The sequence below is a fragment of the Rattus rattus genome, chromosome 1 (assembly GCF_011064425.1).
Source record: "Rattus rattus isolate New Zealand chromosome 1, Rrattus_CSIRO_v1, whole genome shotgun sequence".
NCBI lineage: Eukaryota > Metazoa > Chordata > Mammalia > Rodentia > Muridae > Rattus > Rattus rattus.
Genome location: NC_046154.1, coordinates 70,487,221 through 70,512,669, shown reverse-complemented (window position 1 = coordinate 70,512,669; position 25,449 = coordinate 70,487,221). Strand labels below are relative to the sequence as shown.

Genomic DNA, 25,449 nt, shown 5'->3' with positions numbered 1-25,449 from the left:
AGGGCTACATAGTGAGTCTGTCTGGAAACAAAAGCAAGAAGGGGATGAGGATTAAAGGGTGAGTGTAAAACGTGGAGGGCCCTGGGAAAGAGTGGACATGCGTGTACCCATGAGCGCTGCAGAAGCAGCTGACACAGCAAGGGATTGGCAGAGGCTAACAAGGTGTCCTCAGCCCAGGGAACCCTTGCCTGCAGCACACATGTGCAAACTGGAGTCCCCCTTGCTCTCACACTAAGAAGAACCCTAAAAGCCATTTGAAGCAGACACTAAGCGCATATGAGTGGGAATATAGCTCTCCAGAGCCTTCTCTTAGGCGATCCTTATGGGGTGGGGATGGGGAGGACCACAAACATCTTTTATTACCTCTAAGCCTCAGAACTAATGCAGGATGAGCAACATTTACTGTTCTTACACAGTGTTGGCAGGCTTCCCACCCAACCCCAGTATCCAGCCAGGCGTTTATTACCTGCACAAACGTGAGTGCTGCTTTCTGTAGGAGACACTCAGCATAACAGATTTCGGCGTGCATCTCCTCTATTAAAAACAAATACAATTATATTAAGACAGAGTATTACTCTAAGACATTGTGAAAAGGGTGGACGATAAATAAGCCCAAGACAGACACCAAGGCCTAGATTGCTTCCGTGCTTCCTGGAGAAACGGGATGGCTTGACCTTGGGTAACCCTGGATTGTGTGGACTGTTCAGGGAAGTCATCTTCAGCCCCATCAGACACCAATAGCAGAGAGAAGCTTGACAAGAGGAGGAGACCAACTGTTTGTTTGAACAGGGTCTCACTTTGGAGCCCAAGCAGTTCTAGAACTCACTAAGTAGTCCAGACCATCCTTCAACTCATAGTAATCCTCCTACCTCTGCCTCTTGGTACTATAAGCATGAATCACCATGCCTGACTAAGGAAACAAAATTTAAGGCCCTTTTGAGAGAAGAAAACTTACCTTAAAAAAATAGTTAACATAAACATCCAGCAGTTATACAGATTGAAAAAGTTAATTAAGCTTATGAATCCTAGCTTCTAAACAATGAAGGTATGATCATCATGACAATGATCAGAGAGAAAGCAGGCACTCCTTAGAGATGTAGAAAAACTACTGACCTGTGTGCACAAGTCAGGGCTCGTGAAACAACAGAAAAGCCCATCTACGGTGAGCTCAGACCTGAACACAAGCACAGGATGCTCACAAAAAAGAGTTACCAGATCCATGCTAGCCCAGCGATGTATGCCCCACCCAACATGTCCTGGCGTCCTGGATGGTCCACTGTATTTGCAGAGATCAGGGAGACAGAACTTTACATTTCTACATAAACAAAATCATCAGATTCCTTTCTCCACAAGATGCCAATCGGTGTGTTATTTAAGCAAATGAGCCTGGAGGAAAGACTCTGCCACATGCTAGTATAGGGTACTGTGCAGGCTTGCCCTTCCTCTCCAGTGGTCTCCTCATTTACCTAGCCTGGTAACAATGTTTCCACTTTGCAACCATGGATTAAATGAGTACTGCCTGTAGGCTTACCAGACACAGTCAGCCTTGATAAATGCTGGCAACTTCCACCATTATTGCTTTTGGCCCATGCCTGTGCTTCCTGGTAAAGTTCAGAGGGCACAGGGTCTTTTTAATTCAAGTGGTGGAGCAACACGGGGCAATCCGTGTCACTGGGAACACCGTTGACCATACTAGCTAAGATATATAATCCACAGGCCCTCATACTGACTCAAATGTTCAGCTTGTGAGAAGTACTACGCATAGGTTCCTCAAACAGATGGGGAGATGGGGTAGGGGACCTACCAGGATATGATGCTATCTGTGTGATTCCTGGCACTGCCACCCGTCAGGATCCAGTCTCCAGGACGCCTTCCCTCAGAGTGTGCCTCCGGGTTTTCTCAGTACCTAGCAGATTATTTTCACCACCTGACTAGCCTCTTCCTAGGTAACTGCTATGAAGTGACAAACATCTGCAGTTATCAATGCCAAAGGCCACCCTGAGAAGAGATGACTGGCCTGGGGCAGGTGAAAGGGGGAAGTGAGCCCCAGTAGAGGACCAGAAGATAGAAAGGCAAGATAGTGCAAGTGCCCTCCCAAAAGGGCAATCGGGCTCCTCGGGCCATAGTGTGAGGTACATGAGGTACGTGAGGGGAGGAGAGAGCAGCAGGCTGACACAGGAGCAGGGCCAAATGTTACAGCTGGCCGGAGCTGGTAGGCAAAACAGCAGGTCCTTATCAAGGTCCTGAGCAGAAGGGTGACCAGACCAAAGCCAGAGACAGACTAGAGAGTAAAACAAAGGATGGGAGTAAAACAACGCAGGGAGAGTTTGGACTCTGTAATTCACACTAAGTATCCTTCCTATCCACTCTCTCCACGCCCTAAGCTTTGCACCTCACTGGAGCACTGCACTCTCTGAAGTCAGCTGACACGAAGCTATTCAGCACCAGCCACCAGAATAGGAGGGGAGAAGCAAGCCTGTTCCACACTAGGTCCACGAGAAACTCCACGTAGAAACTCCTTACTGAACACAGCTAGAAACTGGACCATGCAGACAGAACTGCCAACAACAAAACAAGTTCTACACTAAAGCTAGTGTTCTGTCACGCCCTGTTGCTCTGGGTTTTTTGTTTGTTTGTTTGTTTTGTTTTGTTTTGCCAACCTATCATAAGTTAGCTATCTAGAGAGAGAAACTAACCTCCATCAGACTGCCTACAGGCCAGTCTGCGGAGCAGTCTCTTGATGGGTGATTGATATTGAAGGCGCTCCCAGCAGGAGTGGTCCTGGGTGGTATAAGAAGGTAGGCTGGGCAAGCCAGTGTTCCTCCGTGGTATGTCTCTGTTTCAGTTCCTGCCTGCAGGTTCCTGCCTCGGCTTCCCCTGATAATGGACTGTAATATCTCCTCCCCAAGTTGCTTTTGGTCATGGTGTTTATCACACCAATAGAAAGCAAACCAACACCCTTCAAACTCCAAGTCTGTTTAGGCTGCCCTCACAGGCAAAAGCACTGGCAATTACATGCAACTTAATTTATTTAGCTTCATTCTTCACTGTGACTGACTTAAATTCAATTATTTCTTCACCAGCGTACATCTTAATTGTAAATTCCTTAGTCCATGAAAAAAGGTCATAAAGTGAACTCAAAAGCTAGCCGAGGGCAGCCTTTCTATACTGGTCTAAAGATATTTATAGTTCAGAATAAGCTACAGACATGGGCTAGTTAATTTTTTAATAATTAGTAGAAAGTCCAGATTTCTTAACTGGCTTGTTTAAAGGCAACAACAACAACAACAACAACAACAACAACAACAACAACAACAGCTCAGCCCAGTGTCACTGACTTTCCAGACGTGATCATTCACTGTTTCTATCAGCCACGTAAGGTGTTTCCTAACCCCTGACAGGAGAGCATGGGGACAGCAGGAGAGCAGTGGTTTAGGGAAAGCAGACAAGTTTCCATGCTGCTCTGACAGCTGGATCGCCTTGGCCTCTTTCTCTCTGTGAACATCAGTTAAACACACCAGGTGGGTTAATGCTAAGGAATGCACCAAAAGGGTGCCTGGCACACAGCAAACACTTCAAAAAAATAGAACATTATTGTCTTAAAATTACTTATACTCACTCCAAAAAATACCATGTCATTTCCTCTTAAAAATAAGGCTTAAAACTCCCCAATGTCTCCTTCATGCCACAAAGAAAAAGGGAAGCAGTCATCAATGGACAGGGGAAAAGCCACATGGGGTTCCCAGGAAGGAAAACACAACGCCCACTCAATCTCATGGATTGCCTCTGGAACACTCTAGGCCTGCAGGTACCAGCTCTTGTTCCTATGGCTGCTCAGAGATCAGTTTCTGATGAAAAAGAAGATGGGTTTCAACTGCTGACAGAAACTAACAAAACACCATCTGTTTCTGCCATGGTTGAGTCAACACAATACTCTTTTTCAGTAAGTCCTGAAGACATGGGACATGTATGTCACAGTCCTCTCCTGTGAACAACAATCAAAAGTTCACATCACTCAAATGTTCTTCGATGTTCAAACAAGCTGACAACACGCCTACAGGACAAATGGAGCTCCAAGGTAAATCTCTCTTTGGATGTGTGCAGCGTACACTTGACATTAGGACTGCCCTGCCTGACAGCCATCCCCAGAGCTGTGCTCTCTCTCCCCTGCTGCAACTATTCCAGTGTTTGCACTAACCATCTCTTCCAACAAAACAGGCTTGAAAGTGACAACACGAACACAAGTTCTCCTGAGACAGCACAGCCTCTATGCAGTTCCTGGATGCCCCTGGGGGTGGCGCACCCTCCAGTATAGAGCTGATTCAGGCCACTTCTCCCCTCATCTCATAGGAATCTTACAGGAAGTGTGGAGCAACTGACAATGATATTCCTCCCAGCTATTTGACTGAGTGCTTTCCTGGACTCCTGACTATTCCTAAAGCCCATAAGCCAAACACCATCAGCTCTATAGAGCACTGTCACTTTTAAAGGTATAAACATTATCCAGATACACCTTTAATCTCAGCACTTGGGAGACAAAGGTGGGTGTGAGAACTCTGTGAGTTCAAGGTCAGCCTGATCTACACAGTGAATTCAGACCAGAGAGGAGTCCATAGGAAGACTCCTTCAGAAAAACAAAACAATATTTTCACCTTGGAAAAACATTAATAGTTGGAAACCTTCCAACATAGTTGAATAGTTTTTGAGGGAAAAATGAAATGTCTATACATATTTTAAAATTATAAGCTCTTAGTTCCAGTAACTCTACCTTTAAAAAACTGTCTCATGAAGTACTTGAAAGAATATACAAAAATATATATGTACAAGGATTTTAGGACAACAATATTTGCTAACAGGGAAAAAAGTTAAAACCATATAGCTGTCCTTCAAGGAGGAAAAACAAGTGCATTGGTACCATCCCATCCCGTTTATACCTGCACAGTTCCAAACAGATAAAACGCATTTACACACACCGGCGTGGGGCAAGATCACACTGTGACACGTGTGTGGTTCAATGCTTGCAAAAAACAAAAAGCAAGTGAAAAATAAATTCCATGTGTCCCATATACACATTTCTGTTCACACAAATGCGCACACAGCTTCGAAGTCAACCAGTGACCTGGGTGAGCTGGGAAAGGCCACTCCCTTCGTCCTCTACCCTTCGGGGACGGGAGATGGAGGCTCGGGGGGCTCTTACCTTCACTCAGTTGTTCCAGTGACCCCCGAGAAAGGAGACTGGAGAAGGACTCCACAACTGTGCACTTCTTCCTGTATCTGCATTGAAGACAGGGCAAAGGCCAGCATCAGACAGAGCTCATGTCACCGGTGCTCATTTCAATCTAAGCAGGAAGTCTCCACACAGGAACGCCTGGCCCTCTGCAAGGCCAGGCCGCCCTCCCCTGCATACATGGTGCCTAGTCCTGAATCACCAACCATGGGCACTCACGCAACCTGCCCAGCATGGTGTAGAGCAGCCCACACGCCCACTTCATACAAACCTCCCCTCGCTTTTCTGCATAAAAGCAGAATGCCTGTGTGTCTCCACGGGGGACAAATGGACTTAAAGGCACTGTGAGGAAATGCTCTTCATTTGAGAGTTACAATGTAGTTACATGAAGATTCATCTTAGCCACATTAAAAATTCACCAGTACAAATAACAGCCTTCACTACGGCCTTCTACATGCACAGTAAAGCTTGTCAGTAAACTGACACTCGAATTTTCACAAACGCATCCTTAGGCAAATCAAAGTTCCCTTCTGAATGTGCGATTTCTCCCACGTAGAACAAGCACAGCCCCTGACTGACCTGACATGGTACTCGGTTCCTAAGCGACCTACCACAGAAGAACTAGAAAGATGCTCTCTGCTAACCCTTCTGAAGACTCCCTCAGCCTTCTACCAGAGCTCAGGCCCCGTGTATCCAGCAGAGGACACAGGTGCTAAATGGGAGCCATATTATAACTCCAGATAGGACTTCTTGAATCCCACTGTATAGAACTGAACTGGCCAAGAAACTCTGGAGCTCAAGTCCTACTCCATAGTTCGGCCAACCTCAAAGAAACTCCTTACTTCAGCAAGCTGCATTCACTCGACACTAGGGCAGGAAGACTGGGTGTCTTAGCTCAGATATAAATTACTCAGTCATACTTTTGGCATGTTTGTAAAGCGTCCTTCATGGCGGAAATGCCATTCTGGATGTCCTGTTGCTCAAAGGTCATGACAGCCTGCAACACCACAATAGTACTGTAGCCCAAGGCGTGGTACATGCTCTCCTTGGCCCTGGAAAGAACACAGCCAGTGAGTACATCTCGGTACAATGAAAAAGAGAGACAAGAGACCAGGTTTTCCTGATAGCAATAATACCTCTTCCTCACCGTGTATATCTCAACTTCTTCTCCACAGTTAATGAAATGGCACAAGCTCTGAAAGGCCTGCTTTAAAACCTCAAGTACCAATTTAAACCCACACAGTTGAATAAAGTGCTGTGCACAACATGCCTTTCCCTGATTCGGCACAAGGGGGCAGCCTCTGGACTAGTTTCCTAGAAAAGTTTAAAAGCAAACCCATTTCTTCCCAGTTGAATAGGGGCAGTGCACCATCTTAACAGCTGAAATGAGTGAGTTGGTGACACACAACTGATTCTAGCATCCCGAGAAGCAGAAACAGGAGCTCAGGAACTCATGGTCATCCTCTGTGAGTTTGAGGCTGGCCTGAGGTACATGAACCTTATCTCAAAAGGGACAAAGATTTAAGGGAAGGGAGGAAAGGAAAGGAAACCAGAAATTTGTATGTGATATGGAGAAAAAGTGCCTTTAAAACTGTTCTCTCCTCTCTAGTCAAAGCCAAGAGGAAGCAAGATTTTTTTTTCAATAAACTGGGCCTCGTGCACAGGGACCTGAGCAAAGTAAACCATAGGATTTAATACATGAGAGTCCTAATGAAAGCCCCCAGTAGCTGAGGTTATCAAGCTGTCGGTCACTGCCTCGGGGCCCTCGCTCCTCTCAGTCTCTTACCTGACTACTTAAACACTATGGTTCAATGACCTGAGGCAACACTACTCCCTTCACTCACCTCAGACAGAGTCTAGGAGCCTCTGTCCCCACCGAAGGGTGGCAGGTCAAACCTTATGCTCAGTGAAAAGGGCATTTTAACAGTGAATTACCCGTGACGATCAGAGACTATGAAGCTGGTAGTTTGATGCTATTTTATAAGTACACAGTAGAGTTGAAAAGGGGATGTTATAAAAAGAATAAAAGACATAGTTAGTGACGCAGTCAGAAGCGAGAGCTAGAGTGGCAAGGCCAGGCAGATGAGATGGGGAAGGAAGCAGAGGTACAGAAGGCAGCAGACAAATCTGAGGGACACCACTGGCCACTTCACATTGAGGGATCGGGTTCCCCAACTTCAGCATCAAGTGTTCCCTTAGCAGCCGAGTCTGGAGAGTCCATCGCCTGCACAGCCGGGGCCAGTGAGCAGGCCGGGTGGACGAGGGTGCTGCCAAGCCTGAAAGCTCAGGGCTGGCAACTTCCATGACAACAGTAGGGAGTTCTGACTGCATTCCTATCCTCTCAGGTTTGATCTCAGCACTGCGATTAGCTTCTCTAGTTGTCCCCTGCTCACTTCAAAGGAAGCACTGTTCAGTGATCCTCCAAAGCCACGGTGACGACACCTGAGCAAGGGTAAGCACCAGGAAATTTCTGCTGACTAAACATGAAGAGACATCTCTTTAAAGCTGACTGCTGGGACGGGTCTCACTCAAAGTAGCTTATAAATATTGAGGCAGACACAGCAGCATGCAAACATGACATCAGAGAGGCACACAGGACAGCTAATTACCATGGGCGAAGCAACTCTAAGGCATCTTTGAATCTGTTACTGAGAAACAAGTTCAGCGCAGCTGCACACTCCTCCAAGCCGCTCTTGAGATCCACCTTGGCTGATGAACTGAAGAAAAAAGAAAAGGACACCGGATTTTTGTGACTTTTACTATTAGCACCTTATACAAGGAGTCGGGATAGAGAGCAGTTGAGTTCCCCCTTTGCTGCTTCTCCGTGTTGGGGCATTGCACACACAGGCTGGACAGTGAAACGCCCCCTCACCCTCAGTGAGACGAGATGCAGATAAACCTATGCGGACAGGGAAGTGCAGCCAGACAGACGACCAACGATTTTGTTTAGCTTGGGTTTGCTCTTGGAAACAGGGTTTCACACCGTAGCCCAGGCTGGCCTGGAGCTCAAAGCCCAATTCACCTGCCCTATCCTCCGAGTGCTAATATCAGAGGCTGTAACTGGACTCCATTTCCCGACAAATCCGTCCGGACAGTGGAGGTAGGTAGTGTCCGCTTTAGTCTTCTGTCTGCTGCTTCATCTTCCTAAGTGATGCAAATACAAGGAGGGCACAGTACTGTGCTCTCTCTGAATAAACTCCTTATCAGACGGGGCCACTTCACAGAAGGTTCCTCCCTGTTCTTTCAAACGGAAGCAGAAAAAGCAAATGGGGCTGGAGAGATGGCTCGGTGGTTAAGAGCACTGACTGCTCTTCCAGAGGTCCTGAGTTCAATTCCCAGCAACCACATGGTGGCTCACAACCATCTGTAATGGGATCCAATGCCCCCTTCTGGTGTGTCTGAAGACAATGACAGTGGACTCGTATATAATAAATAAATCTTAAAAAAGAAAATGATACCCCAACAGTGTGTTGACATGCTGACCACCAAAGGAGGAGCTTCAGAACCATGTCTCTTAGAGCTTCTCCCATTTCCTTTTACTTTCCTTCTTTTCACTTTTTTTAATTGTAGTCTTAACCTGAAACTCACTAAGTAACCCAGACCAGCCTGGAACTGATGGTACTCCACCTGCCTTAACTTCCTAAGTACTAAGATTACAGGCAGACACTGCTACTCCTGTGTTCTAGGGCATCATTTTCCAACACCAACTCTTTCTATAACATACCTGGGCCTCAACTTCCTTATCTGTAAAATGGGAGCACAACAATCTATTTCCTGGGGCTGTTTTGAGGAGAAATTGAACATAAGCAAGTGGCCATAACAGGCACTAACTACATGAGGTATTGGGAGAGAAGGGGTCGCATGCACGGAGGCCTAATTCTGATGATACTGTGATGGAAAGGCGCTCCCTAACTGTCATATAGTGGTGTGACTCATGGGGACTATCTAGGTTGGGGGAAGGAGGAATTCTAGGCTGCATATGCAGCAAGCAAGACAGAAAATTAGAGAAATGACAGAAACTAGGCCAAAGTCAAAAGCTATGGTGTCAGAGGAGGTGGATTCTATTCTAAGAACAAAGGGAAGTACATTATCTTAAGAAATCCTGTCCCCCAGCAGATATGTGGAGCCCACTTTTAGTCCCAGCACTCAAAAGGCAGAGGCAAGCAGATCTGAGTTTGAAACTAGCCTGATCTACATAGCAAGCTCCAGGCCAGGTAGGGCCACCCTGTCTTTAAAAAACAAACAGACGAACAACAAAAAAGCTTTCACTTCCTTGCCCGTGTACTCCAGGCTTCTCTCTGTGAGGTTCTGCACCACCTCCCAATCTCATCTGCCCAGCAAGACCATGTTTTAATAACTCCCTCATACATAAATCAGTCAAAAACTAAGCAGTTTTATTAATATGCTCATAAATATTAATATGTAGTAATATTTGCTCAATAGGTATCAGCTGCTGCTGCAAAAGCTGGAAAAGATAAAAATGAGAATGTAAAAAGGGATAAAAATGTGATTGAATAATACACTGAAAGGGATGAGATAAAAATTACCATCTTTCAGAACTAAAAGGTGTGGTGGTGCATAGCTTATCGTTTGAGCACTTGGGAAGCAGAGGCAAGCATGTGTGTTTCCAAGTGAGTTTCCAGACAACCTGGTCTCGGACTGAGTTCCAGGACAGCTGGCGCTACATAGAAAGATGGTGGGGACCTGGGGGGGGGGCGGGGGAGGGAGAGACGGGGGGAGGAAAAGAGGAAGAAGAAGAAGAAAGAGGAGAAGGAGGAGGGCAATTCAGTCTAAAGTTCCTGTAAATTAGTTCTGCTTTGTGGTCATTTCTGCCCACCCTAGTTTATTTAAGTGTAAGTACAGTGAGCTGCTCTTTAATATCTCATTAGTGTGCTGCTATTTTTGCAATGCCTAATATGTTTCTAAAAAAGTTAACTGATTTGAAACAGCTCCTTGGCAAATACTGGGAACTACCCTGGTTTAGCCTACTAGTGATGATGATGCGAGATACTGAGAAACAGGAAATTCAGTGCCTTGGGCAAATGCCAAATGAGTTAGGAAGAAGCAAGAAACAACAGGGAAGAGGGAATAAGCCGGAAGGGGAGGTACATATACCAAACACCTGCCTTCACCTCCAAGCTCAGGTGGCTTCCCTAACTAGAAAGGGTCTTTTCCAGAGGATATGGAAAACTGTACGGGTTTTACCCTCTAATACAAAGGGTCAATGTTGTAGACATCACTTTCTAATTCAAGAAGGCCAGGTATGGTGCACGCACTTGTAACCTCAGAAATTAGAAAGGCGGAGGACTGTTCAAGTCCAGTTGAGCTAGATAGTGAATTCAAGGCCAGCCCGGACAACACGGTGAGACCTCTCATCCAAAATGACAGAGGCTGTAGACATAGCTAGGTCAGTAAAGCCTTGCAAACCTGAGGACCTGAGTTTGGATCTCCAGAAACCATGGAAAAGCAGGATGTGGTGAAGCACACCTGTAATCCCAGCAACAGTGACGCAGAAGTGGAAAGAGGCAGGTCACTGAACACTCACAGGCCAACTAGCTGGGAAGCTCCAGCCCAGTGAGAAATCCTTCCTCAAATAAAGGTCGAAGGTTCCTGGGGAAAGACAGCTGCGGTTGTCCTGTGAGCATCACACGTGCAAACCCCCCCCACCCCCAAAGCATGCTATCTATTAATCAATTGAACAGGAAAAGGGAAGCGAGGTTAGGTTCAAAGGTTTGATCAATCTATCCTTCATTTTTTAAACATAATATAATGCATAATAAAATATTATAAAGAGCACAGTCCAGGATACCCAGTACAGTCACACCACTGTACAATCTCCAGAACTTTTAAGCCCTGCAAAACTGAACCTACATTCTTGACAAGCAGTGGCTCCCTCTTCCCTGCACTCTTTACAGAGCAATCCACCAGCCTCCACACAGCCTGACTTAGCCATTTGAGAACCTCGTCCTACTAAACAGTCTTCCTCATGGTGCTGGGATTCCCCCACAGCAGCCTTCATTAATAACTGACACCAGCCTGCTTTGCACCCACATGGGGTTGAAGCAGGATTCATGCTACAAGAGTAAAGAAGTTTATAAAAGGTTTCTTTCGATTTCTTTCCTGCTTTCAGGAAGAAGAAGACATTTCCTCAATTACAACACATCAAAGCGATGATACACTTTACCCTTGAGGACACTGATGTACTTTATCCCTGGGATTTGAAAATGAGCAACCTTTCCAACAGCCCACTTCCAGGAGAAATGCCTAAGAGTGTGTATCCTCTCTAATTACAGGATATGGTAAGCGGCTGATCTGACGGGAAACGTGTGGGCCAACAGTGTCTTCGTCCCTCATTTCTCCAAAGTGCCTACTTAACACAGCTACTTCAGCTAGCAGTCTATCAAGGAACTGGAGGTGAAAAGCACAGCACTTGCCGAAATCTGTGACTTTGTCACTCGTGCCCTTTAAAAACACTGGTTTTTAAATGACACAGTTTATGATAATAAATACAAAATCAAATAATTTCAGAGCCACACAAAGTAGCCACGTTCTTCTCTAGGTTCTTCTACAGGAAGATCTTTTTCCTCTTATTTCTAGGTTGGAGGAGAATCAAAAGAAACCATCAAATGATCTGAGACTAAACAAACAAGAGGGCCAATAACCAGGGCAGACAGAACCATGAAAGGCATGCTGCTTCAGAACAGGGCAGAACGAGGGCAGAACGCCGCGCCTGCCTTCCCACTGCCGCCTGGCTGCAGCACCCCCTTCCCTTCACAAGGCACCTACTGCTTCCAGTTTGTTAAATGGAGCCCAAGACTCCCAGCTGCCGGCCCTCCTGTTTGGAAATGCAGGGGAGGGGAAGAGCAATCCAAGGAAAAGCAAGCAGGTATAAGCTGGTTATTTCCTGTACCACCAAACTAATACTGGCCACACTCACAGACTTCCCAGAGGCTGTGACATCAGCAGAATGCCTCCTGATGAAGCAGGGTGGGCGGCCACATTGCTGACTGAGACTGCAAATTCTGCAAGCGCTAATACCGTAATAAAAGCATCTCTACATCATTTCCCACGTTCTACCTCCACATCTTCCTAGAGGTACATCTCTAACCTCTCCTCTCCCTGACTCAGACATATGCACAAATCTCACTCATTTTAACCTAAGCAAACCAAACGAGGAAATAGCGTGCCCTCAGCCTCTCCCTGTATCCCACCATGGCGTCTCTGCTAGTTTGCATCTGGATAGTCCGCAAAGACAGATGTGTTAAAGGTGTATTATCTGGGGATGGTAACCTCTAAGAGGTGTGGCCGAAGTGGAAGGTTGTGGTTAGGTGATGGACAGGCACCCTTAAAGGGAAGTACAGTGCCCTGGCTTCCTCCTCCAGTCTCCTCCCCTGACCATGACTCAGTGCACTGCTGCCCTGTCTCACACTCTGCATTTCCTCTGCAGATGCCCCGTGACAGAGCCAAAAGCAATGGGGCTAGAAACGCTGAACTTGTGGTCTATGAGACAAAAGAAACCTTTCTAAGTTGATTGCTTCAGGTGGTTTCTATGGTAACAAAGGCTGATTATGATTAGCACACCTTCCTGCTCTATACAAGAACTTGATCAAGAGGTGATAGCCATCACCAAAGCCTGAGTCCCACCCCAATGTCCTCCACTCTTCAAGAGCTGACCACAAAATACAAAGAACACTTTCCAGCAGGCATCCATTCGTGATCCTCAGAGCATCTGCCTGTAGACCACACTCCAGAGCTCGCCCACCCCGAAACCCTTGTCTAGCTTATGACCACGGCTATTTCACTCTCAACGCCATGTCTATGGCTCTTGCTAGAGCCCTCACTCTCTCAGCACCCCTTCCCCCTCCCCCCTTCCCGTGGTCCCTCTGCCCATCCTCCTCCCTGCAGCCTCTCCCTTCTTATTGCATGCTGTCTCCCAGAAACAGCATTTGTGGCCCGGGCTTCAAGTTAAGATTCCCAGGCCACAACCTCAGACAAGCTGTGACCTTACTTGTTATTACTTCCGGCTATTTTTATTTTACCACAGCTTTAAACACAGCTTTATAAATGCTGATGCATTAGTTACCTAGGAAACAAAACAATTAAAGGATAACTATGAGAAGGGAATATTTCTTTCTAGAAAAAAAACAAAAATTCCAAGAGTGGGGACATTTGGAATTTTAAAAAGCAACATGGAAAATAAAATGTTAAAAGATTCTCACAAGTTATTTCCAACTTCATCTCCATCCCTCACCTATTCCATATTAAGAGAATTTGCCACACTCATGAGTATAGTGGACACACTTGTAAGAGCTGATTCCAGATGTGAAATCTAACAGAAGACCGATGCAGACACTTCAGCTACAGGCCCTAAGTAAGAACACAAAGTGGTTTCTCATGGGTATTACCACAACTGAAGGCTAAGGAAATGGCTCAGTGGATAGAGCACTGGGCAGGCGTTCATGTCCCCAGAACCCACGTCAAACCAGATGCTGCAACTCATAATCCCGCATGGCTATGGTGATGGAGACAGAAGCTGCGGCCAGCTAGCCTGGAGTAAACAGCTAGCAAAAGACACCCTGTGTGCTCTGACACACATGCCAGGGCACACCAGCAACCACATCCATGTGCACAAACTCATACATGCATGCATATACATGTGCATACACAAACATACACATACTTTTAAAAAAGGCAAAAAAAAAACCCAACTTAGACAATCAAAAATCTGTTAATTCTCGAATAAATTGAAGAGACAATAATTGGCGATAAATGATACTGTAATTGTAGTCCACACCTACTAGGAATGAAAAGTATAATGATCTATAAGTTTACAAAGCAGACTACAGAGCAATGTAACATGATTCCAATGAAAACAGTTCAGGAAGTCTAAGAAGGACAGAAAGCTCTGCAAAATAGAGGAAGAAAAATAGGGTTTTTTTAGTTTTATTAGTTAACATTAGTTTTTAAATCTTTTATGGGTTAGCTGTGGTAGCTATAATTCCTGAACCTTGTGCAAAAGGATAGGGAATTCAAGGTCATCTTCAGCTACATAGCTAATTCCAGGCCTGCCCAGCTACAATAAACAAATATACAAACTGACAAAACAAGCAGGACCAGTGTCAGCATTTAAAGATAGGCCAGGAAAAGGTTCCTGCTGCCAAGCCGAGCATCATAGTCCAATTCCTGGCACCCACAGGGAAGAACAAGAGAACTGACTCCATGCTGTCCTCCACCCAACACACACGTGCCGTGGTACTCATTCTCAGACACATGCACACATAACACTCACGTTTGTTGAGAATCAAGAAACTGGGTCCCGGAATTGAATTTAGTTTTGCTCTTACTATACCTCTGAGCCTCTGGACAGTCATCTTCTTCTCCAACTTACCAAATGGACTCTATAATTGCCTAGGACTACCCCCACCTCACTGGCGTTCTAGTCTCCCGAGAGCCCCCAAGAATCCACACGTACCCTTCTGCTCTTCCCACAGCAGGCGCTCCCAGCTGTCTGGAGGTCCGTTTGGTGTCACACGGTACAAAGTGAAAGCCGCTGGTTGCCATGTCTGATGGAGACCTGTGGATTGAAAAGCCAGTGAGGGTTTGTAGTTCTTTGTTCTGTGAGAAAGGGCTGCACAAACATGAGAGTACAACACACATCTGTCACTCATTTCGTAGAGCTCACCTCTGCTTCAGTTCACAAAGCAAGTAATGCAATTCTACTTTGTGCTAAACATTTCTGAAGCCAAACCACTGGGAGGTTTAATCTACTTTCCTTACATTTTAGCATACATGAGATATTAAAATCATCCACAACAATATTCTCAACCTTCCTAATGCTACAACACTGTATGCAATATAGTTCCTCATGTTGTGCTGAACACCCCCAACCATAAAATTATTTAGCTCTGTAGCTGTAATTTTGCTACAGTTAGGAATCGTAATGTAAATATCTGAAATGGAGGATATCTGATATGCAATCTGCCCAAAGGGGTCAGGACCTACAGGTTAAAAACTGCTGACCCTCAGTCTTCATGTTTTGCATCCTTTTTCTTTAATTTTTTTGTCCCTTTTTTTCCCCCTTTGAGGAAGATGGCGGAGATAGGCAGTGTCTGGCTTCATAGTCCTGGCTGGCCTGGAACTCACTATGTAGATCAGGGTAGTCTCAATTTCCAGGCCCTCCCGACTCTGCGTACCAACTGCTGGGATCGTGAGTGTGTCACTGGTTGGCCCACATCATCACATGCTTAGTCTCCAGATTTTTGTTTTGTTTTGTGTTTAGTTAGGGTCTGTCTCGGGTGGCCAGGCTGGCTTCAGACTCACAGCAATCTGCTTGCTTCAGCCTCCCAGGGGCTGAGCTTACAGCTATGAGCCACCATGCATGGCTCAGAACTTTTTTTCCTGAGTAAAGCTATACATATTTTATTAGGACATTATTAAAATATTTATTACAAGAAGGCGCTCTGAGGCAACAGCTACCTTAGGATGCTGGGTTTGTTGCAGTTTTAATGTGTATGGGTGTTTTGCCTGCATGTGTACCACGTGTGAGAGCCTGGTGACCCAGTAAGCCAGAAGTGGATGTCATATCCCTTGAGTCTCGAGTTACAGACGGTTATGAGCTGCTATATGGGTGTTGGGAACCCAACTCAGGTCCTTCTGGAAGGACAGTCAGTGCTCTTAACTAGTAAACTCTCTCCAGCCCCACTGTTTGTTGGTTTGCTGGTTGGTTTGTCTGTAAAGAGAAAACTTTTCTCTCCAGCCAGACTGACAGTGAACACAAGCCTTGCCTCAGCCTTGTGAGTGCCAGCGCTGCAGGTTTATGGTCCCATGCCAGGCCCTGAACACCAGCTCTTCAATAAAACAATTCCCTTCCCATCATCGGCCTCTGATTTCCTAAGTGTTGGCTCAGGTGAGCAGCCAGGCCTGGGTCTGGTTACAAACACTTAAATTACACCCTTCTCACCCTTTATGCTTTATACACACTAAGGCCTAGAAAGTCCGTCTGAAAGTGTACATTACTATCACAAGAGGCCTATCATACTACAACCTGCGCTTTTAATCAACAGTATTTGCTCAGGATCAGTTGTTTCTCTAGTTTAGGATGTGAATTCTGTAACACATTTCAATTACAAGCATCAGTAGTAAGGTATGCGTGTCTGCCCTTCGGCATGGCTACTTCAGGGGATCTGGTCACGGCATGTCACCACGGGCCACATCATCTTTTTGACAGAAGCCAAACTTCATTGTTAAGGCCAGCAGACATACTTCTACGCATACAGCTCCTCAACGTCTCTCTTCCAGCTTTACCTCTGCGGTTTCTCCCACTGCTCTGTAGAAAAGTGACTTGGCAGAGTAATCAGGATATATTGTCTTCTCACAAGGAGGCCAATGATGTAACAGGAGAGGCCTCCAGAGAATCAGGTAAGAAATGGGCTGTGGGTGCTGACATTGCAGACTCCTGCCTCCCACTCATTCTCAGCATGACACTTCAAGCAAGCATCAAGAACCTCTTTTCTCCCTTCTTTTATTCAATGCTTGATTCAAACATACAAAGGAGAAAAGATAGCACAGCTCACATACATTATATCTGGAATGTGGTTTGGGGTACATTTAACTCTCACCCCCAATTCCTCCGTTCCTCCAAATAACTCATCCACCAGCCATTTGTTAGCTCGGTTGGAAACCAGATAAAAGGAAGAGTAAGTCCTTTCAAGATCCTAAAGCTCTGGCAGGCATGCAGGAATTCATCCTCTTGCTTGCTTTTGCTTGGCTGGTCACTAAAATTATATTCTAGAAAATGTGACATTGGGGCTGGAGCGATGACTCAGCAGTTAACCTGTTCCTCTTGGAAAAGACCCAGGTTCCACTCACATCCACCCACTGCACCAGTTCCCAGAGGACCCAACACCCTCTTTTGACCCCTGTGAACACCAGGCTCACACAGCACGCACACTTGGTGCATACATGTACATGCAGGCAAAACATTATACACATAAATAAATATATCTTTTTAAAACCTTGACACTAGCTTGCAGCTGTTTTACTGCAATAGATATGCAAATGTCTGAACAAGTGGGGCTGTTGAGATGGCTCAGAGGTTAAGAGCACTGACTGCTCTTGCAAAGGTCCTGAGTTCAATTCCCAGCAACCACATGGTGGCTCACAACCATCTGTAATGAGATCTGGTGTCTGAAAACAGCTACAGTGTATTTATAATAAATAAATAAATCTTTTTTTTAAAACAAAAGAGTTTGTGTTTAATAAATCTCAATATTTTGTCTTCAGTTCCCCAAGTGCTTTGGGAGGCATCTTATCACCTGGATGACCTCCTGTTGATCAGTGAGCTGCCGCATACGTGGATAATGTGGTTGTTATTTTTGGACACTGCTGCACCATGCTGCACCGTGCTGTACCCCCTGACAAAGAGAGAGCAAGCTCCCATGCGTTCCGCCTGGTTCTGGACACTTTTATTGCACATATCCTCTGCCACCTGCATGTCACACACTTACCATTACCTCAGCTTTCTGGTACGTGGAGACAAAAAGAAGTCCTCTGCTTCCTTAACTGGTACTTGAGGATCTTTTTACTACACTGTCATTCTGGTTTATTTGCCTTTGACAGCCATCATTTTAGAGTTACACAAAGTCTTGCTGGACTTTTCTATTATATGGATCATATAATGATTTCATTATATGCTTACAGCAATCTGAAGATGCTCTGCATGCTGTTGCTCCTCACATCTATGTTCCAGCCTGCTCTGCCCTCTCCAAAGTCCACAATGATTAAAGACCGGCCAAGCAGAAGATGGTGGGCCCTTGGGAGGTAGATCCCGCAGGAGAGTCTGACCACTGCGGGGTGGTCAGGTAGTTCAACTACAACCTTTGAGCTTCCACAAACAGTGTTGTGAAAGGAACAAGACTGGTGTGCCTTCCTGTACCCGTTCAGCATGTGCCTATGTTCCTACACAGGCTACCGTCATGATACGCTGTCCATCTGCTGCCCCTTTTCTCTATATGACTTAGCTGTCTTGGGTGTTTTGTTGAAGTGACGTAAAGCTGACCACACAGTGACTTAGTCAAGGCTTTGCTTATTTCCTTCCATATAGGTTAGCAGTACAGAAACACTGTGCTGATATCCATGAATGTAAAGAACAACACTAAACTTCATGTTGCTCCACAATTTTAAAATCTGTACAACCACAAGCAGCACAGCATTTAAAATTTACCTGAATGCTTCTTTTCATCTTAAACACTGCTACACTCAAGTTAGAAAGTTTCTTTTCAAATAGTGAAAAAATAAATAAATTTGATTGACAGTGACTAAAGAGGGCCACACATTATCTTTCAACTACAGGTATTAACATATAAGGAAAATAAGCTTCTATACTGCATTGTTTTAGACACTTTAATTTTAAAAAATGTTTTAAGCAGCTTTTTGAGATATAATTCCCAAGGTATCCAAGTATCCGCACAATCTAATCCCATAGCACAGAGGTGCCCACCCATTTACCATCAATTCTCCATGACTCCCATGACCTCTAATTCTAAGCAAACATGGATCTTTTTGCATCTGTAGATGTTTTAGATGACAGGCTTTTCCACTTCCCATTCATTCGTTCATTCGTTCATTCTGTATGAACAGGGAGCAACACTCTAGCCTATACTATAGAATACGCCATCAGAGAGAGATGCCCATTTGGTTATCACCTCATTTGTTCATGACACATGGGACATTTTACTTTTTGTACAGCATGGAAGACTGCTGTTATTGATGCTCACATATAATAGACTGGGTCATATAATCCCACATTCAACACTGAAGAATTGCCACCAACTGTTTTCCAAAGTCGGTGTATGATTTTAAAATCTAACCGATAAAACATGACAGCCCAATAGATGAGTTCTTCCAGTGGCAAGGCCATGGCCAGTGATCAGTGAAAAAGAGAAGTTCTGACAAGGAGGGAGGGAGGGAGGGAGAGGGAGAGAGGGGGAGAGAGAGAGAGAGAGAGAGGCAGGCAGGCAGGCAGGTAGGGTGTGGTGGCACACACCTGGACCCCTGGTGCCAGGGAGACAGATGCAGGAAGATCAGGAGTTAGTGATGAATGGTAGCCTGAGTCACATGAGATTCTCAAACAACCAAAGAGGGACTGCCAGGCCGGATAACCTGAACTAGATCCCCAGAACCGGTCCCGAAAAAGGAGAAAAATGACTTCCAAAAGTTATCCTCAAACCCCCACACAGGCTACAGCAGGCGTGATGTACATGCATACAGGAACGCAAATAAATAAAATGTTTTTTTAATTAAAAAAGAGGGGCTGGAGAGACAACTCGCCTGTTAAAATCATTTGCTGCTTGCCCAGGAACTCAAGTTACATTCTCAGAATCCAGAGGGCGGTTCACAACTGCCTGTAACTCCAGCTCCAGGGAATCTGACATCCTACTGGTCCCTGCTAGCACCGTGCATGTTGGAATGTTTTTGTGTACTGTGTAAAGATTTTCCTTATAGTGTTCAAATGTCCATTTGCATGCAGGCAGAGAGCTGAGTACAGGCCAGTCTTTGATACTGTTATTTTTAGGAAGCACCATCTGTCTCAGGGATTTGTAAACATTCTTCTCCGTCACCTTCTGATTGGTCAATAAAGAGTTGATTGGCCAGGTAGCTGGGCAGAGGAAATAGGAAAGCTGGACCTCCAATCCCAGTCATGGGTCCCAGGGAAAGAGGTAGAAGAACCAGGAGGAGAAGAGGTAGAGAGACCACATGGAGAGCCCAGGAGGATTCTCCATGAGGTTCAATGAGAGAGCAGACATGAGGACAAACATGGATCAGAGTGAGGCATGGGGCAAGTAACAGGGCATTTGTCTGATATTAACAACCTTAGAGGCTCAGAATAGCTCAGAACCTGCCCAGCCTAGGCTTGCAGCTTGTTGATAAATTTAATAGGTCTTTGGGTCAATTGTTTGGGAGACAGAACGGGAACAGATAAAGTTTTATGCATAAATTACAGTCTACAGCTATGCTTACACCACAGACACAGAGAATATATACAAATAAAAATAAATCTTTTCCTTTATCAGAGATTCGAGGTGGAGGGGGGCGGGAGGAAACACACACTGCCGGGACTCAGCATGTCAATCAACAGCACTCACCTTCAGCGTCCACCACAGCTCGCCTGCCTATCACCACAGCTACCAGGCCAGAAGAATCATTCCAACTTCCCTCCTTCTCACCCTGATTTCTGACAAGAAAACCAAACTGACAAAGCCATGGGATGACGGTAAGAACGTAACTGTTTTATCCTGAAGTAAGAGGATATTAGGAATGAGAACAGTAGAGTGACCCAAGATACCAAACACCTCGCTTATCTCTAGGATGTGGGGGCGGGGTTTCCATTCTTTGTTCCTGTCTCCATCTTTTCCAAATTTCAGACATGGTCATACATCATTTTCATAATCAAGCGAAGGAATACTTAAGCTCATATCACTAAAGAAACATTCAAGTATTAGTTTAAGGAGAAAACCTCTGACCATCCATGCATACCAGACACAGCTAAACTTAGGCAAAAATGGTATTGCCTGCAGCCCCTCCAAGGTGAGGAGCCACAATGTTCCTCTACCTAATGTTTTTCCACATCATTTTAGACCATTCAGAAATCTTTCAATTTTCCACTAATGTGGCAAAGTTCTTAAACCTTTGTGGTCTTTTTCTAACTTGGCCTTTTTATCTCCTCCGCTATAACGTGCTTCATTACTATTTTAAGAATTAAATGAAAACAGTTCATTCTGAACTGTTTTCAAATTTATGAATGTACCTTCAACCTGGTTTGTTACTGTTGTCTGCCTTGGCTGAACATGAACTCTGCTGTACTGGGTTTTACTGTGCTGGGGGCTGGGCTGCACTGAGCACTCTCCCACTGAGCTGCGGCCTGGCCTTCTTCTCTTATTCCAAGACAGGTTTTACTAAATTGCCCAGGGCAGGCCTCCAATTCCCAGTCTTCTTCCAGGGGGAGGCTGCTCAACCAGACACCTACTCTTTACTGAAGGAACTAGCCCTGGAGAAACAATAAATAATGGTGCACTATCGATCTTATTTTCCTATGTTTGGAGACCAGAACACTTCTTATACTGAGACTATGTAAAGGTCAGCTCAGTTTGAATCTGAGGCTAGCCCAGGCTCTATAGAAAGATGCTGTCTGAAAACATACAAAGCAAAACCCAAATGATAAATAAATGCTGCATAAAGAATCTACGACGTGGGGGTTGGGGATTTAGCTCAGTGGTAGAGCACTTGCCTAGCAAGCGCAAGGAAGGCCCTGGGTTCGGTCCCCAGCTCCGAAGAAAAGAAAAAAAAAAAAAAGAATCTAAGACGCTAAGACGTGGTATCCATAAGATGACCCAGCAGGTCAGAATGCTCGCCGCACAAGCCTGACAACCTCAATTTGATCCCTGGAGCCCACATAAAGGTGGAAGGAGAGTGAGTATCCACTCCCAAAAGTTGGTCTCTGACCACCCCCACCACACACACACACACACACACACACACACACACACACACACACACACACACACATCACACACACACACACATGAGAGTAATAAACTACCTTTTGGGAGAGATGCAGCTTAGCAACATGGCAGCGAAGTGAATTGATGAACATGGCAGAATGCTAACTGACACCACGTAAGTCATATTCACAGAGACAGAGAGAGCGTGTAGGATGAGCAGAGTGAGGAGCCCCAAACAATGTTCTCTTCCTGGGACAGCAAACATCTTAAAGAAAGCCAGTGTCTCAGCATCTATCCCTGGGCTTTGCAAGTGGGAACCTCCATTTAGTATTACACTGACTGGATAAAGGAACCAGGGGACAACTGAAGGATGACACCACCTCCCCTGAGCAGACCGGCCACCCTGGTCTACCCACCAGCCTAGACACACTCACTGTGTTAAGACCAACTGTGGGGAATTCAATCAAAAGCCAACAGCCAGGGAGGGGAGGCACTCAAGGCTGGTTCTGAAGGACATAAAGTTTTTAACTTCAGAGCAAGAAGCACGGGCAGAAAGCTGAGAAAATAGAAGCATATGAAAGCCTTGTTCACTGGGAAGATCCCCATCCCCTTTCTGGAGCAACTCTCAAATGACTCAGAAAGAATATACAACACCACCACTTTTTTTTTTAGACAGAGTTTCATATAGCCCAGACTACCTTTAAGCTTGCAATCCTCCTGCCTCAATCTCCCAGAGACTGACATGATGATAGACATGTGCCACCACACCCAGTTCACAGAGGAAATATATATAATAATTATTATTATGTATAGGTTAAGCATGTTCATTAACTCTTTATTTGATTACTGCACATTGTCTGGAATTACTACAAAACAAGGCTTTTTTCAGGTTAGCTTAGTGACAAAGTGGGAACAGCTTCAGCATCCGGGGTTCTTGTGGACCAACCAATATCAGGAAGAACTCCAAGCCTCGTGATCAAGGCCAAGTCCACTCACAAGTCCCACAGGTACCTACAACTACCACAGCCATCCCCTCCAGGCCTCCACAATCCCCCACAGCCCACAGCCACCTTAGAAGCTACTGGGAAGGCAGGACAGCAGTTCCTACCCAGGGGCTCCTCCCAACCCCTTCCAGCTTCTCCCTGGAAGGAGAGAGAGGGGTGGATGCAGCTGCAGCCTCAGTTCACCTGGCAGCTGCTCTCCCCACCACCCCCAACCACCTCCACTCCAAAGGAGAGTACAGGCAATCAGACCGTCAACTTAGCCATGCCGGCTTCCTGTCTGTCTGTTTCCTGCTCCTGGTGGGAATGGGGTCTTTACAGCAAAGTGAAACCATTTGGGAAAAATGAAAGTTCATTTCCATATAGCATATAAACCAATTCAGACCAGAAAAGACACTATTCCCCAAAGAGTGTGGGTTTCCTTGCTGGGAGATGCTGCAAACTCCCAAGAGCAGAAATCTAGACCTTCCCAACCTCTGTCCTTAGGCAGAACAAATCGAATTCCCTGAGTTACTCGAAACAAGCTGCAAGAGGTGGCAGGTCTGCTGGAGATGTGTGCAGCTCCTGCTTCACCTTCCTGGGGCCAGCTGCTCATCTCTTTTAACTGAAAGGCGAATAGGGAAAAAACCCTCCTCTACTGGAGGACGCACTCCCAGCCATAGACTAACTTCATCTCTGGCTCGTCCTTTCTCAGCACAATACCACAGAGACAGGGGAAGTGGTGGAGTAGAAACAAGGCAAACTGGATTGCTACCCTAGGTGCGCCAGCAGTTTTGATGGTAGGCCTCCGCAAGAGCAGGAGAGGACAATTCCTGGCTCAGTCTAATGAAATGCACTCCATTTGCAAAATCGCATTTTAAACTGAGACACCACATAAATACACATAAGGGGCTGTAAATGGTGGAGATGTTACCAGGCCACGTAAGGTGAGCAGAACCAAGAGCTTCCCGTTACACAGAGCAGGGCGCACCTGCCACTCAGCAGTTCTGCCTAATGTTTCCAGCAAGCCTGGGGCAGAGGCTGCTAAAAGCAGTGTTCAGCTAATCACTAATGCCCCTCCCAGCACAGAAGCAAATATTTGCAGGGTGCACAACAAAGGCAGGTTTTCACTGTGGCTAAAACTAGGAAGAACCTGTCGCACTTTAAAAAAAAAGAAGAAGCCTCACAACTGAAGCAAAGAATAACTAGATGTCTTTAAACAACAATTGCAAGGACGAGTTTTCCTGACTGGTTTTTGAGTTGTGACAAGCAGTTTATTTAGTGAACATGGGAACGTATTAATGCAGAGATGATGGTGGCTGTGCAGCATGGAAGGAGGTTTGTGAATCCTAAGAGATTAAGCACCAGCATTTACTCTCCCCCAACCTCCATGTTCTCTTAGCTGATATGCTATATTTATTTCAGCTTGTGATACAAAGCTATCAGACGGAATGGCTTCCATAGCTGGATGCTACTTGCAAAGGAAGAGGGACAAGGGGAGTAAGAGAGAGAGGGAGAGAGAGAGAGAAGAAAAGGAAAGAAAAGAAAAGGAAGGAAAAGAAAAGCCCTAAGCTATTAAGGAGGTGAACAGCGGGTAAATGTTTTGTGTTAGGTCCTGGTCTATGGATAACTGAGAGGCTCAAATTCTGCCTTACTCTCTGTCTAAAGACAATGACCACAGCGACAACCACAGATGAAATTCAACTCTTAGCCCATGTCCTTCTCCTTCTAAAGTGCAGCACCTGCAATGATTTCAAATAACACTCTACACTAATCTAACACAATCACTAAAGAAATCCGTCCGTGCCACTTGAATGGTCACTAAGGACTATCCACACCTGTGGACTGAATAAACATCAAAGGAAGAAGAAACCATGCATGAAATTTCTTCAAATCCACACGCCAGGCACAAAGTCTCCATCGAAGCAGCGCTTGCCACTTCTCACCAAGGTCACACGGAAGTTAGGTTAATATCTAAGTGTTAGCCTGCAGAGCGAGGTCTCCAACACTGACAGGCCTCTCTGTCCAATGTGTTCATGCCTTCAGTGCAGAGGCAGCAAACACACTCGGATACAGTCAGAGGGTGGGCAACTCCTAGGATGGGCAGAGCAATCACGGTTTAAACAAGCTTTAAGAGAACAAATTGTTAACACGTAAACTAAGAACCGTCCAGCTGCAGGGTGAACACACAGTTCGGCCAGAGCTGCAGGGTTTGAGGTGCGTGACAAAGCTAGAAGCCCAAAGGCGACTTATGTGGGGAGGGTGGTGTTAACAGATCCCACAGGCTTGGAGTTCTTTGTCATAGTTCCCACCAAGAGGCAGTGTCACCACCTAGAAACAGGCAGGTCAAGGGAGATCCCTAGAATGTGTCTGCTGAAGTCACTCCGCCTCATCACTGCATGCAGGAAGGAGCTGGCATACTGCTGTGGGATTCTGGGAACACTGCTAAGGTTGACGGCTATATGGCCTTGTCATCAATCTGAACAGGAAGTGCAAGAAATGTCAGCTTCTTCCCAGGCTGTTTCGTCTTTCAGATGAATCTCTTGCATGTCTTCTCTGACCCACCACTGAAGTTCAGTCTGTCCATACACAGCCTCTGCCTCTAAAAGGAGCGGAGGATGGAAGCCAGTGAGAGGAAATCAAGTGCAAATGATGGAAGATCTGGGCTTAGGGCCAAAGGAAATAATCGCTTCTTCCTTTTTATGATGCAATGATGTCCAGCAACACACTGAAACGTAAACCA

At 45.6% G+C, this 25,449-nt stretch overlaps 1 protein-coding gene across 2 annotated transcripts in view; it reads right to left on the bottom strand.

The window, feature by feature from the left end:
* Positions 1 to 25,449, bottom strand: part of Ttc39b (tetratricopeptide repeat domain 39B) — a 93,233-nt gene that overhangs the window by 27,924 nt on the left and 39,860 nt on the right. For both annotated transcript variants that reach the window (XM_032902353.1, XM_032902359.1), the window contains 5 exons: positions 14,700 to 14,801; positions 7,837 to 7,944; positions 6,148 to 6,279; positions 5,198 to 5,274; positions 467 to 534 (listed from right to left, as the gene is read on the bottom strand). In XM_032902353.1, coding sequence (XP_032758244.1) covers positions 467 to 534; positions 5,198 to 5,274; positions 6,148 to 6,279; positions 7,837 to 7,944; positions 14,700 to 14,801 — 487 coding nt within the window. The remainder of the gene's footprint in view (positions 1 to 466; positions 535 to 5,197; positions 5,275 to 6,147; positions 6,280 to 7,836; positions 7,945 to 14,699; positions 14,802 to 25,449) is intronic.